At 37.7% G+C, this 12,237-nt stretch overlaps 1 protein-coding gene across 1 annotated transcript in view; it reads left to right on the top strand.

Annotated features, from left to right (window-relative positions):
- Positions 1-12,237, top strand: part of UBE2U (ubiquitin conjugating enzyme E2 U) — a 58,638-nt gene that overhangs the window by 26,949 nt on the left and 19,452 nt on the right. Inside the window, exons 6-7 of the mRNA XM_084875205.1 lie at positions 331-379; positions 6,541-6,626. Coding sequence (XP_084731331.1) covers positions 331-379; positions 6,541-6,626 — 135 coding nt within the window. The remainder of the gene's footprint in view (positions 1-330; positions 380-6,540; positions 6,627-12,237) is intronic.

The raw sequence follows: 12,237 nt of genomic DNA, 5'->3' as shown, positions 1-12,237 counted from the left end.
TATCTGGCACCTCCAGTTTCTGGATTGTTCCTCATGTTCTAAAGTATAAATATGCCTACATTTTATTGCTCCCCTCCCCCGCAGCATCACAAAGTTAGATTTCAGATATCTAGGCCCTGCTAGACAGTTACCCCTTTCCACCGGCTTTACATCTTGAAATTTTTTCTTGCCATTTTTTTTTTTTTTTTTTTTTTGCTCTCCTTGAGGTTTTATACCTTATTTTTATTCCCTTATTACCATTTTATTGAGGGTTTGGAAAGAGTGTACATAAAGCCATATATTCAATCTTCTAAGTTAAACAGGATCTTTTCTTTTTCTTTTTTCCCACAGTGGATCAAGTCAGCTCTGATTCATTTAAAGATTCAGATAAACTTATCAAGTAAGTTTTTCTTCACACAATTCTATGTCAATTTATTTACTGAAGGGCTGTTTATTAAAACTGTTCACATGATCTCTCATAATTGAATTATTTTTTAACTCAGAAAAGGAAGTAGGTATTTTTCCTCTTACATTTTTTAAAGTTTTCAGGGAGAACATGGAAAATTATTGAATTCTTTCTAGATGATTACATTAACTTTGAAAGGAACTATATGAACTCACCTAGTCTTTTAATTTTGATATTATTGAAAAGAAAAAGCATGTTGTGAACATAATGAGTACAAACCATTATAATTAGCAGAAATCCAAGTAATTTTGGAGAAGGTAGGTTCTAGAGAAAATGGTGAGGATGAGGGTAGAAGTCACTGTACCTTTTGGGAAACAACCTGACAATGTGGCACAAATTCAGCCTTGAATACCACCAGGTTTATAGGTCAGCGTTCTCCTATCTAGTTCTGCAGGTATATGTTGTTTGGCTTTCTAGTTATATAGATGTAGTCTTTTATCAACAGTAATCAAATTGTATGCTTAATATCTGTGTTTTACTGCATGCAAATTATACTTTTAAGTTGATCTAAAAATAGTCAACTATCTTTACAACTCTTTTTATAAATCTAGTTATTTCAAAATAAAATAAAAATTTGACTAAAGGTATCAAAACTTTTTTCAGTGGGTAGAGAAAATGGGTATACTTCCAAATTTCCAAACTCTGGTTCTAAAATATGAGATCATTGCAAGAAAGACAAATTATAGACTAATATTTCTCAGAAACACAGATACATAAATCTAATCAAAATATTGACAAATTAAATCCACTGATAGATAAAACATGATATTACATCATGTCCAAGGGGGCTTGATTTCAGGAAAGTCAAGTGGGTTAAAATTTGAAAATCAGTGTAACTCACTCTGTTAACTAAATAAAGGGGATGGGGGGAATTTACAAAATGATCTCAATTAATCCAGAAAATACATTTGATAAAATTTAATACCCATTCATGATAAAAATGCTCAGCAAACTAAGAATGAAAGACAATTTCCTTATCCCAATAAGCTTATACTTAAATATGAAATGTTGGAATGCTTTTTCTTCTGAGTTTAGGAACAAGACAAATATCCTGTTATACCACTTCTAGTTAACACTGTACTGGAGTTCCTAGCCAGCACAATGAGGCAAGGAAAAGAAAGACAAGCTCTGAAGTTTGGAAAGAATGAAGTAAATTAATCTTTATTAACAGATAATAAGATTATTTACATAGTAAAATCCAAATGAATATACAAAGCTTGAAAATTAATGAGTGAATTCAGCAACAACCCTAACTACAAGGTGAACATTTAAAAATCAACTATATTTTTGTATACTAGCAACCAACACATAGAAAGTGAAATTTTAAAAACACCACTGCAACAACAAAATTTAACAAAGATGACTAAGACAACTATACTGAAAACTAAAAAATTAAATAAATAAATAAAAATAAAATCTGGGGGAAATTTTTAAAGACCTAAAGAAATAGAGATTTGTAACATTTGCAACTTAGAAAGAGTAAATATTACTAAAATGCCAATTCTTCCCATAATTAATCTATGTGTTCAGTTCAATCTAATTCAAAATCTCAGCAGTATTTTTCTGGAAATCAACAAGGTGATTCTCAGCACAATTTACCATAGCTAAGATTTGGAAACAGCCTAAGTGCCCATCAGCAGATGAGTGGATTAAAAAACTGTGTTACATCTACACAATGGAATACTATGCAACTATAAAAAGAAAGAACTTTTACCATATGCAACAGCATGAATGGAGCTGGAGAACATTATGCTAAGTGAAATAAGCCAGTCTGAAAAAGATAAATATCACATGATCTCACTCATATGTGGTATATAATGAACAACATAAACCGATGAACAAAAACAGATCCAGAGACTAAGAAACAGACCATCCAACCTCGGAGAAAAGGGGGGGGGGGGGGGGGGCGGGGGGGAGTAGTAAGAGATCAAACAAAGGACTTGTATGCATGCGTATTAGCTTACCAATAACACAAACACTGGGACATTGGAGGCTTGTTGGGGGTGGAAGTGGCAATGGGGGGGGGGGGACAGTCAGGATAAAGGAGACATATGTAATACTTTAAACAACAAAAAAGTGAAAAATAAATAAAATGTATCTAGAAATGCAAAGGATTTAAACTAGCAAGGCAATTGAAGAAGGACAAAGAAGATTGTCATTCCTAGATATCAAGACGTACTAGAACCGTGGTCTGCAAACCGCAGCTCGTGAGCCACACACAGCTCTTTGGCCCCTTGAGTTTTTGGCAAAGGCCAGCTAGGAGTACCCTAATTGAGTTAATAACAATGTATGTACCTATATAGTTTAAGTTTAAAAAATTTGGCTCTCAAAAGAAATTTCAATCGTCGTACTGTTGATATTTGGCTCTGTTGATTAATGAGTTTGCCGACCACCATACCAGAATGTTAGGATAAATTTCGCTCTGGTTGGGTCTTTTTAGGCCAGGTTTCTATCCCCAAACTTGTCGCCATTGTTGGACAGGCCCTGACTTAGGTCCAGGGGTGGGAGCAGGTCCATCAGACCGAATGACATATACACAATGGGAGAAGAACAAACTAGTTGTTCAGGAGGCGATCACAATGTCCACTGGGACAGCTTTCCTAGTCATAAAGTTCCATTGGACCGGAACCTTGCTAGGTAAGAGTTTGTCAGCACAGAGAGCAAAGGAGTCTCTGGCTGGAACGGCTTGCACCGACACAGAAATGGGATATTACCGTGTGCTCAGGGTCAGCAGGAGGTTCCATGCGATGGTGCCTCTTGGTGTGTGCATGGATGGTGGCAGTAAAGGTTGGAAAAGACTTGATGGTGAAGGGCCTTGATCAGTTCTATCAGAAAGTGTTTAGATTTCATCCTGCGGAATTAGAAAAGCAAAGACGTTTTTTAAACAGAGGCATGATAACCTGGAATAGGGAGAGACTGGGATAGAAAAACAGTTAGGAAGCTGTCTAGAGTTTGCAGGAGAGAAGGAAAGAGGTACTTATCTGAGTCCGTTCAGAAGTCCAGCTGACACTGGGCACTGAGGGGTGCTGAACCCCCTCCGTGGCTCTTTCATTGGATGCTCATAAGAAACGTTGGAGAAGCTCTCTCTCCCTTGGTTTTATAGTTGAGGAAACAGGAATGGAGGGTTAGGGCATTTTCTCACCGTCACACATCTAATAAGTCTCAGTGCCAGTGTTTCCTCCCAGGCCAGGTGACTCCAGAGCCTGTGCTATTAATCATGATACTAGATGACTAACTACCCAGAGACACTAGGGGCTGAGTCCTTAGGCTTTGTTACGGCTGGCATGTTGCTTCCCTGAAATAACACTAGCACCATTCTCTGCTCCCCGTAATTTCCCTTTTGTTTCCTTTACTGGCTCCTCTCAGCTATGAGCTGGTTTCTGCTCTTTCTTTTCTAAACACCTAATTATTCTTTGGGAGTTTGTTTTCCCTAATGGCGTCATCTATCAACCTTTATGTTGATTTGACCCAAATCTCCTATTTCCAGTCTCAATTTCTCAACCACACTCCTAAAGGTCATCACCTAAAACCCGTGTTTAAAATTAAACTCATATTTTACTTCGGTTTCTCTAGGCGCTTTCTATTAATAGCAAAGCGGAACTGGTCATCTGGGCTTCGGGAGAGAATATTTGACCCTCAAATTCCTTCACCTTTCACACCCTATCAGGCAAGCAGTCCAGTCCATTCTTTGCCATTGACTCATCTCTCCCCCTTTCATAATCTTTGCTCCCATCCTAGTAGTAGCTCTCCATGTCCCTTGCCTAAATGGTGACATTTGTTTCTTCAGTTGTCCCCCAGCATTCTAATTTCCCATACAATCCACCCTGCATACTAATGCCAGAAAAAAAAAAACCCTCTTACACACTGATTTCATAATTTGCTTGCCTTGTTGGAGAACTTCTGATTGCTCTCTATCACCTAATAAATCAAGATTACTGAGTCAACTCTAATCCATCCTCTGCCTAAATCTGAAGACCCTGCATTGCCCAGTTTCACTTATTTTATCAAATGCCAGCACCTCTGGAATTGGAAATTTCCACTCTAGTCAATTATCTTGTTTCTATCATCTTTTCCCCCAGCACGCCCTGTAGGTACACATGCACACCAGGCTCCTTCCCATCTGAGCTGTTAGTTGCTGTGTTTCCCTGGCTTACCATGCTGTTTTCCTTGGTTCCAGCACCACATCCCAAGTCACTCTTTCCCTCTTGGCTCCAAAACAAAGTTGTATCTCCCTCTTCCAACCTCTTCTGCTTACTGCCATTACCAAAGTACCTGCCAGAATCACCTCCAGACACTCGTGTTAAACGCTGTAACACTTCACGATGTTAATATGTAAAGCTGTGCTATTTACTACTAATTTAGGAGACATCTTTTTCTCCCTAGTTATGAGCTCTGATGTTCTGCTTTAAATGATGTCTTCTACTTTTTTATATTCATAATGCTTAATATAGTCCTGGTATTGGTTGAAACTATAAACACATGCATTTTTTTATTCTGTGTCTAACTTAGCCATTTACCTGAATAGTAATAAAATTGTTTCTGTTCTCTTCTTCTAAGTTTCCTCAACAGAAGTGAAAATGCAAATATTCTCAGGTGTTTAGGACATTCTTTGCATATTCAAGCTATACTAACGTTATGCCTTTTAGGGTAATATTTTTAATTATTCTGGAGGAAGAAAAGAAAGCCCCCGGAGGCTAACAGTTTGAAATTGAGCAGGACACTTGTTTGGGGGGGGGGGGGGGTGTCAGGGGTCATCCTCAAACAGACAAAAAACAATGGAGACTGTTGTGCCTGAAGATGGTGTATTTTTTTTTTTTTTTTCACGAGACAGTGTGTTGACAGTTTCCTTCCTCTCGGGTCATTGTTGTCTGCTAAATGATCTGTGACAGCAAATTGATCACAAGCTTTTTCATGCAGGAGATATAATGCAGCCTTTCATTTTGTTACCTCCGTTGCCAAACATTTCTTTGGGAAATTAATGTTAGTTTAGTATATCATTTAGTAGCAGAAAGCACCGCCCTGTATTCTGGAAGCAATAATAGCAGTGATTCATTTATCTTCAACAAGTTTCAGATTCCTACCTAGGTGTGACTGCAATAGCAATAACACGTTTGAAAAACGTTAGTCTTTAAAATGAGGTGTCTGCAATTATCATTTAAAGAAATGAATGGGTTAACACATTTAGATATTGCCCCACTCGTTTCAAAATTTAGTCAAATATTTACTTTAAGGCACCTATAAAAAATCAATGCTAAGTAGACCTGTTCAAAAGGAAAAGCTGCTTCTTTCTCCAAAAAGCTAGGAACCTAAAATGGAACACAGGCATAAGGCCTTGTAGGTTTGATGCTCAACCATCTCAGCCAGTCAGGTAGTGAGCTCACATGTCTGAAAAATATCCCAAAGTAATGTTTTGTTTGTAGAATGATGAGAATCTCTGCCCTCAAGAAATCTGTAGAAAAATTTTTTTTAAAAAAAAATGGAAAACCAGTTATTTACGAGACTATTTCACAGTTGCTGCTTAGTTCTTTATAGCAACCATTGCTTTCCCATTAGGACAGAAATATCAACCTGGGGAAGTAAAGCCACAGGCAGGAATCCCAGAAAATAGTTGCAGGTTCTGCTTTGATAATAGCCAAATTCTGTGTCAAAATTAAACTAATCTCAATGCTGGTGTTTCATTTCTCCTCATAATAAAGTAGAAATAAAGGTGATTTGACTAACATTTGGCATAGTAATATAAGACAAGTATTTATTGAAGAAAGACAATGTACGGGTATGATCCTTTCCTCGAAGTTCTTGTTTAGTTAGCTGTAAAAGGCAGATAACTTACACCCGCTGTTGTGTTTTTTTTATATATACTATTCGTATGGATGCACATTTATATCTATTATTGAAAAATGATTTGGATGGGTTTTCATTTTTGTGATTTGTATGTATGAGTGGAGGAATTAATATGTCAGGTGTGTTAGAAACTGCAAATCAGTTTAATGTCTTGTGACAAGATATTGTTATCTAAAGCAGTCCACTCTGATAAAATAAGTTTAAAAAGCAAACTTGCAAACTACTCATTGTCTGATTTTAATTTATGTTTTCAGAGCAATTAAAATTTCATTTGACGATTACCACAAGACCTGGTCTGAAATAGCTACGTCCAAGGCTGCCGAGTGTTTCAGAACCCCAAGTAAGCCGGTCTCATCCCATCCTGTGTCCTTGTGGTGTATGTTCATCTCGCAGTTATCCTCAGCTTGTCTTGCTTTTAAAGACTAGCTGACATATATTTGCAATTTGAAGGTGATAAACTTCTCTTTTTGTCCTACATACTAATCATCAACCTAATTTAGTTCCTCTTTTTGTTTAGCATCTTGGACTGGCATCTGATTAAAAGCCAGAAGGAAAGACAGGCAATTGGAGGAATAAAAGATGACAGTCTCTATCTGAAGAGTTTTACTTTACTCCCCTCAACCCAGAAAGAAGCCTTCATAGCAGAAGGAATCTTCTTTTATTCTAAACACTATAAATCTTCAAACCCAGAGAACATATTAAGTATAAAGACGCGCACACACACACACACACACAAACACACACACACACACACATATAAAACTAGGGCTTTCAATTATATCAATCTAAAGCCATCATACATTAGGAATTAAAAAGACAGGGGACACCTGGACAACTTTGGAGTTCCATTTAATCAAATCTTTAGAGTATTATTTAATTAGTTGGATCAAGGCAGGTTATTCAGTCGATACACACTTAGTGAAATATGATTTTGCTTCAGCTATTCTGCTGAATGGTACATTCTAAAATTGCCAGTGACTTCCCAATTCCCAGATTCAGTGATTATTTTTCAGTCTTTATCTTGTACTTTCATCAGCTATGCTGTATTTGCATTAGATAACACTGTATATTCTATATAATAAAGAGGTAATATGCAAGTTGACTGTCATGCCCTCAGACAAGATGGCCACCCCCATGTGGTCACAAGATGTCCAGCAGGGGAGTGCAGTAGTGGGCAACCGGGCTGGCAGGGGAGGGCAGTTGGAGGCGATTGGGCGGGCAGGGGAGTGGCTAGGGGGTGATCGGGCTGGCAGGCAGAAGCAGTTAGGGGCAATCAGGCAGGCAAGTGGTTGGGAGCCAGCAGTCCCGGATTGTGAGAGGGTGCAGTCTGAGCTGAGTGACACCTCCCTCCCCCAGTGCACAAATATATGTGTGTGTGTGTGTGTGTGTGTGTATACATAGACACACACATTTATATGTATATACAGACAATGTGTGTGTGAGAGAGAGTGAGAGAGAAATATATATATATATATATATATATATATATATATATATATATATGTCCATGTTTTCCTCTTCTCTTAGCGATCCTCTGCCTCTTTCCTTAGAAAAAACTCTGTTATTTAGCCCACTCAACACACTTTCTCTAAGAGACCTCATCCACCACTCTGGTCTTCATTAGCCTGCCTTCCTATAATTCCTAAAGTCTCATCACTAGTCAGGTCCTCTCCTGGATTCTGCATGCATGTTTACAACTGAGCATGAACATCTCACATACAGGTATTCAGACATCTTACAATTAAGATGTCCTGAAGTGAATTCATTTCCTTTCCCTAAAACCTTACTCTTTATTACCTCTCTAGATTAGTGTAGATCACCATTATTACATTTACTAGTACTTGCCTGAACCAGAATTACAGAAGTTTCCTAGACCTCTTTATCACCCTCATTAAATCTTGTTGATTTTATCTCCTATAACATCATGAACATTTTCCCTCCATTTCACACCGCCCCATAACCACTGCCTTCATTTGTGGTCTCATCAAATTTCACTTCATCATTTTGATGATCTCATAATTGGTTTCAATAGAACAAAATGTTGCACAGTAAAAAATTTCTAGTTTTAAGGCACAAATTATAGCCAAAAGGTAGCACTCAGCTTAACATAGATAAAAAACATAAGTTGGATCTTTCAAGATATTGGTTAATAATTATTTTGTGAATAAACATTGCCTTCCTCACTCACTCATGGATTAATGATTAAGAAGCATAACTTAAGGTGCTTGAAAAGACACAGTCTTACTCTGGAGGGCTGGCTCAGTTGGTTTAGCATTGTCCTGTGCACCAAAAGGTCACTAGTTCAAGTCCTAGTCAGGGCACCACTTGTCCAGGTTGACCATAAGTTGTTTCTCTCACATCAAAGTTCCTCTCTCTCTTCTCCTCATCCTTCCTCTTTCTTTCTCAAATCAATAAACACACACACACACACACACACACACACACACACACACACACACACACACATATATATATATATATATATATATATATATAGAGAGAGAGAGAGAGAGAGAGAGAGAGAGAGAGAGAGAGAGAGACTCTGTCTCTATCCATATAAAGAATTTTATTATTATTGAAACCAGGGTATGTGAATGTTTACTTCATTTCAAAAATTAGTGGTTGGTTGCTGTTCAGACAATTCAACAAACATATCTTGAGTGCCTACTATGTGTGGGGCACTGAGGAGCTCAGGTGCATTCCAGGAAGCAGAAACCCTTAACAAACACTGTCAAGAGGCAGTTGGCACATTGAAGGAATGACTCAGCATCCACCTCCTTCAACCAAAAACCAAACCAATTGATAGAGAATGGCGTTTTATGGTATAACACGTAAAGATAGGGAGGCATTTGGAGACTCCAAACTGCTAGGGGGGGAAATGAAGCCTATGCCAAAACTTAACAAAATTTGGAAATTATTGTGCTGCACTAACGAACAATTTAAAATGGAAGGATAATGAAACGCCACTGACTGCAGTTCCTTTTTCAAAAGAGTCTGATACAACATTTTTAACATGGTTTTCTTTCTGTGTCACTAACCTGGCCTGTAATTCACCCTCTTTGAGAAGGCAATAGCTGATCATGATTACCTCTAGCCCAGAAGAATTTCTGAGACTTTGATTCCAGCCCTTGGTGCAATATTTCTTCATCACCCTGACTCTTCTTCCCCCAGGGATTTGTTATAAGAATGTTTCAAGAGCTTTATTTTTAATAATAACCTGCACTTAATTTAAAAAAAATAAATGTAAATATTACATTTGCTGCTGGCCATTTTGTCTTCGGATAATTCAGCTGGATGAGATCCAGTACTACTTTTTTTTTATCAGCCAAATTTCCTGGCAATAATAAAGATGAAGCTTTTAGATTATAGAATGTGTCTTCAACTACTCAGAAATAAAAGGGAAACTTCTAATAACTTCATTTTCTGCAGTTACAATCTTATCACTGGAGATATTATTAAGCTCTTGTGCATATTTTTAAAAGCTTTTTATTTTACGAATAGTGATGAGTGGTTATATTGGGGTAATAACTCTTTTCCTCTTCTTTGTGCCACAAATCTATCAATAGTCATGTGTGCCATAATAATAGTACATTTATTCTTGTCTAGCATGGTTTTCAGAGTGTATTCTGTATTATGTTTTTTAATCACCCCAATGTTATTCTTTTATTTGTTTATCAACAAATATTTATTAAGCATCTAACAAGTGTTATGCACAGTGGTATATCAACCCAATGAGCTAGGCATTATTTTTATTATTTTTAAAAATATTTTTATTGATTTTTTACAGAGAGGAAGGGAGAGGGATAGAGAGCTAGAAACATCTATGAGAGAGAAACATCGACCAGCTGCCTCCTTCACACCCCCAACTGGGGATGTGCCCACAACCAATGTACATGCCCTTGACCGGAATTGAACCCGGGACCTTTCAGTCCACAGACCGACACTCTATCCACTGAGCCAAACCGGTTTCAGCTAGGCATTATTCTTATAACTTTGTTTTACAAATGAGAAAACTAAGACCAAGGCAAGCTAAGTAATTTACCTAAGGTCACACGTGTAAGAGGTAATATCATTTATTGGTAAAGAGTATAAATTCTGGAGCCAGATAGTTGAGGGTTAATCCTGGCTCTGCCATTTACTAGCTGAGTGGCATTGGGGTAAATTTCTTAACTGCTCTGTGTCCCAATTCCTCTGTCTGTAAGATAAGAATGACTACAGCACACACCTCATAGGCTGAAGCACTTATAGCTGCACCTAGCACATGAGTGTTCAATATGTGTGGTTATTATTAATTAGTACAAATAGACTGTGGCCCAAGGACTTGAACCAGATCCTCTGACTCCACAGTTATTGCTTCTTGTCATACTATACTGCCTTTATAATATGACATAAAGTGTTTATTTCTTTATAGCCTGAGATTTATTTTTAGTTGAATTTATTGGGGTTACATTTGTTAATAATATTAATAGGCTTAAGGGGTTCAATTCTATATGGCCTGAGGTTTAAATTCAAACTCTTAAAAATATGCAGTACGTGTTTTAATAATTATAATTATTAGTCCATAATCATAGGCAATCATATGGGAAAACGCATGAATGATCCACCGTTCTCTGTCCATCACTAGAGAATGGCAAATTAAAAGCTTGGCAGAGAACAAACCACTACATCTGGTTGTGGGCAAGAGCACCTTAACGACAGAATATGATCCCCATAAGGAAATGTTTATGTTTGAGGAAAAGAATTCCTTCAGACCAGTGTACCCTGTAATACTGAGCGGGGGCTTCCTGATGTTTGCTGTCATCAAGACAGACCAAACAGCCTGAAGCATCCTGGGGATGCTTGCTTTCACCCTAGGAGACTTTCATTCTTTGAGTCTTTGAGCCAGAAACAAGGGCAAGTGTCTCTGAACTGCGTTTAGTCCTGAGAGGCAGTATCATCTAATCCTCATGCCTGGTTCTAAGCCTTGACTGCTCATTAGAACCCCAGAGGAGCTTGTAAAAATTCCCATGGAAAGGGCACACCCCCAGAGCAATTACATCAAGAGCTCTGGGAACGAGACCAGGCAGCAATAGCTTTTAAAGCTCCCCAGGTGATTACAATGTGCAACCAAGGTTAGAAAGGCTCTAAGAGCACGATGCCAGAAGTTCGAGACTCCTTAGCCCTGTACCAGGTTGCCACATACAGTAAAGTGAATTTAGGTTCGTCACTTAATGCTTTGTACCTCATTTCTTTTTCCATGTCTATTCATTGACAGCATTTTATTTCAAGTTGCTCTATGGTTAGTATGAGATAAAATGTGTGAAAATAAAACCTGCTAAGGCAAGTTGGTGCTATTATATTTCTTTGGACATTGGCAGTCCAGTAGTAGAAATTTTTTTTTTTTAAAGATCAGCCTATACAGATGTTGGAAAAAAGGTGTGTCATAGCAAAAACGAAGTAGAAACAATACCCGATAAACCTTAGGAGGGAAGGAAGAAATATTATGCAGGCAGTAGAAATTGATTTTCTATCACAAACCACAAAGGCCAAGATACGGTAATGATGGGGGAATTTCAATTTCAAGAACTTCTGATAGAATCTTACTGCTCCTTTCTTCTTGATCTCTCTCCTGTGCTTTCCTGAGCTCTTTCTTTTTCTCATGTCCTTGTTCCTCCATTTTTCCCCTTTAATCAACATGATTTATTGAACATCTTCTATCTCAAGGCAATGGACTGTGTGTTGGAGACAAGAAGTAAGTATTATGGTAAGCTTACTGAGGAGTTTACAGACAGGTGGTCAGAGACAGATAAGTGAAAAAAAAATTATAGGGATAAAATAGGCGTATTAAACATTTGTACAAATACTGGGACTTAAAAAAAAATCTCTCAGCAGAGAAAACAATGAATAAAATAAGTCAATTATGTCAAATTAATGGGAATAGTCAGGAAAGATGACCATGCCATTTGGGGTTT

This window comes from Pipistrellus hanaki (assembly GCF_964339955.1).
Source record: "Pipistrellus hanaki genome assembly, chromosome: 2".
NCBI classification, from domain to species: domain Eukaryota; kingdom Metazoa; phylum Chordata; class Mammalia; order Chiroptera; family Vespertilionidae; genus Pipistrellus; species Pipistrellus hanaki.
Note: the sequence above shows the minus strand (reverse complement) of the source record. Positions and strands in the feature narration are given on the sequence as shown.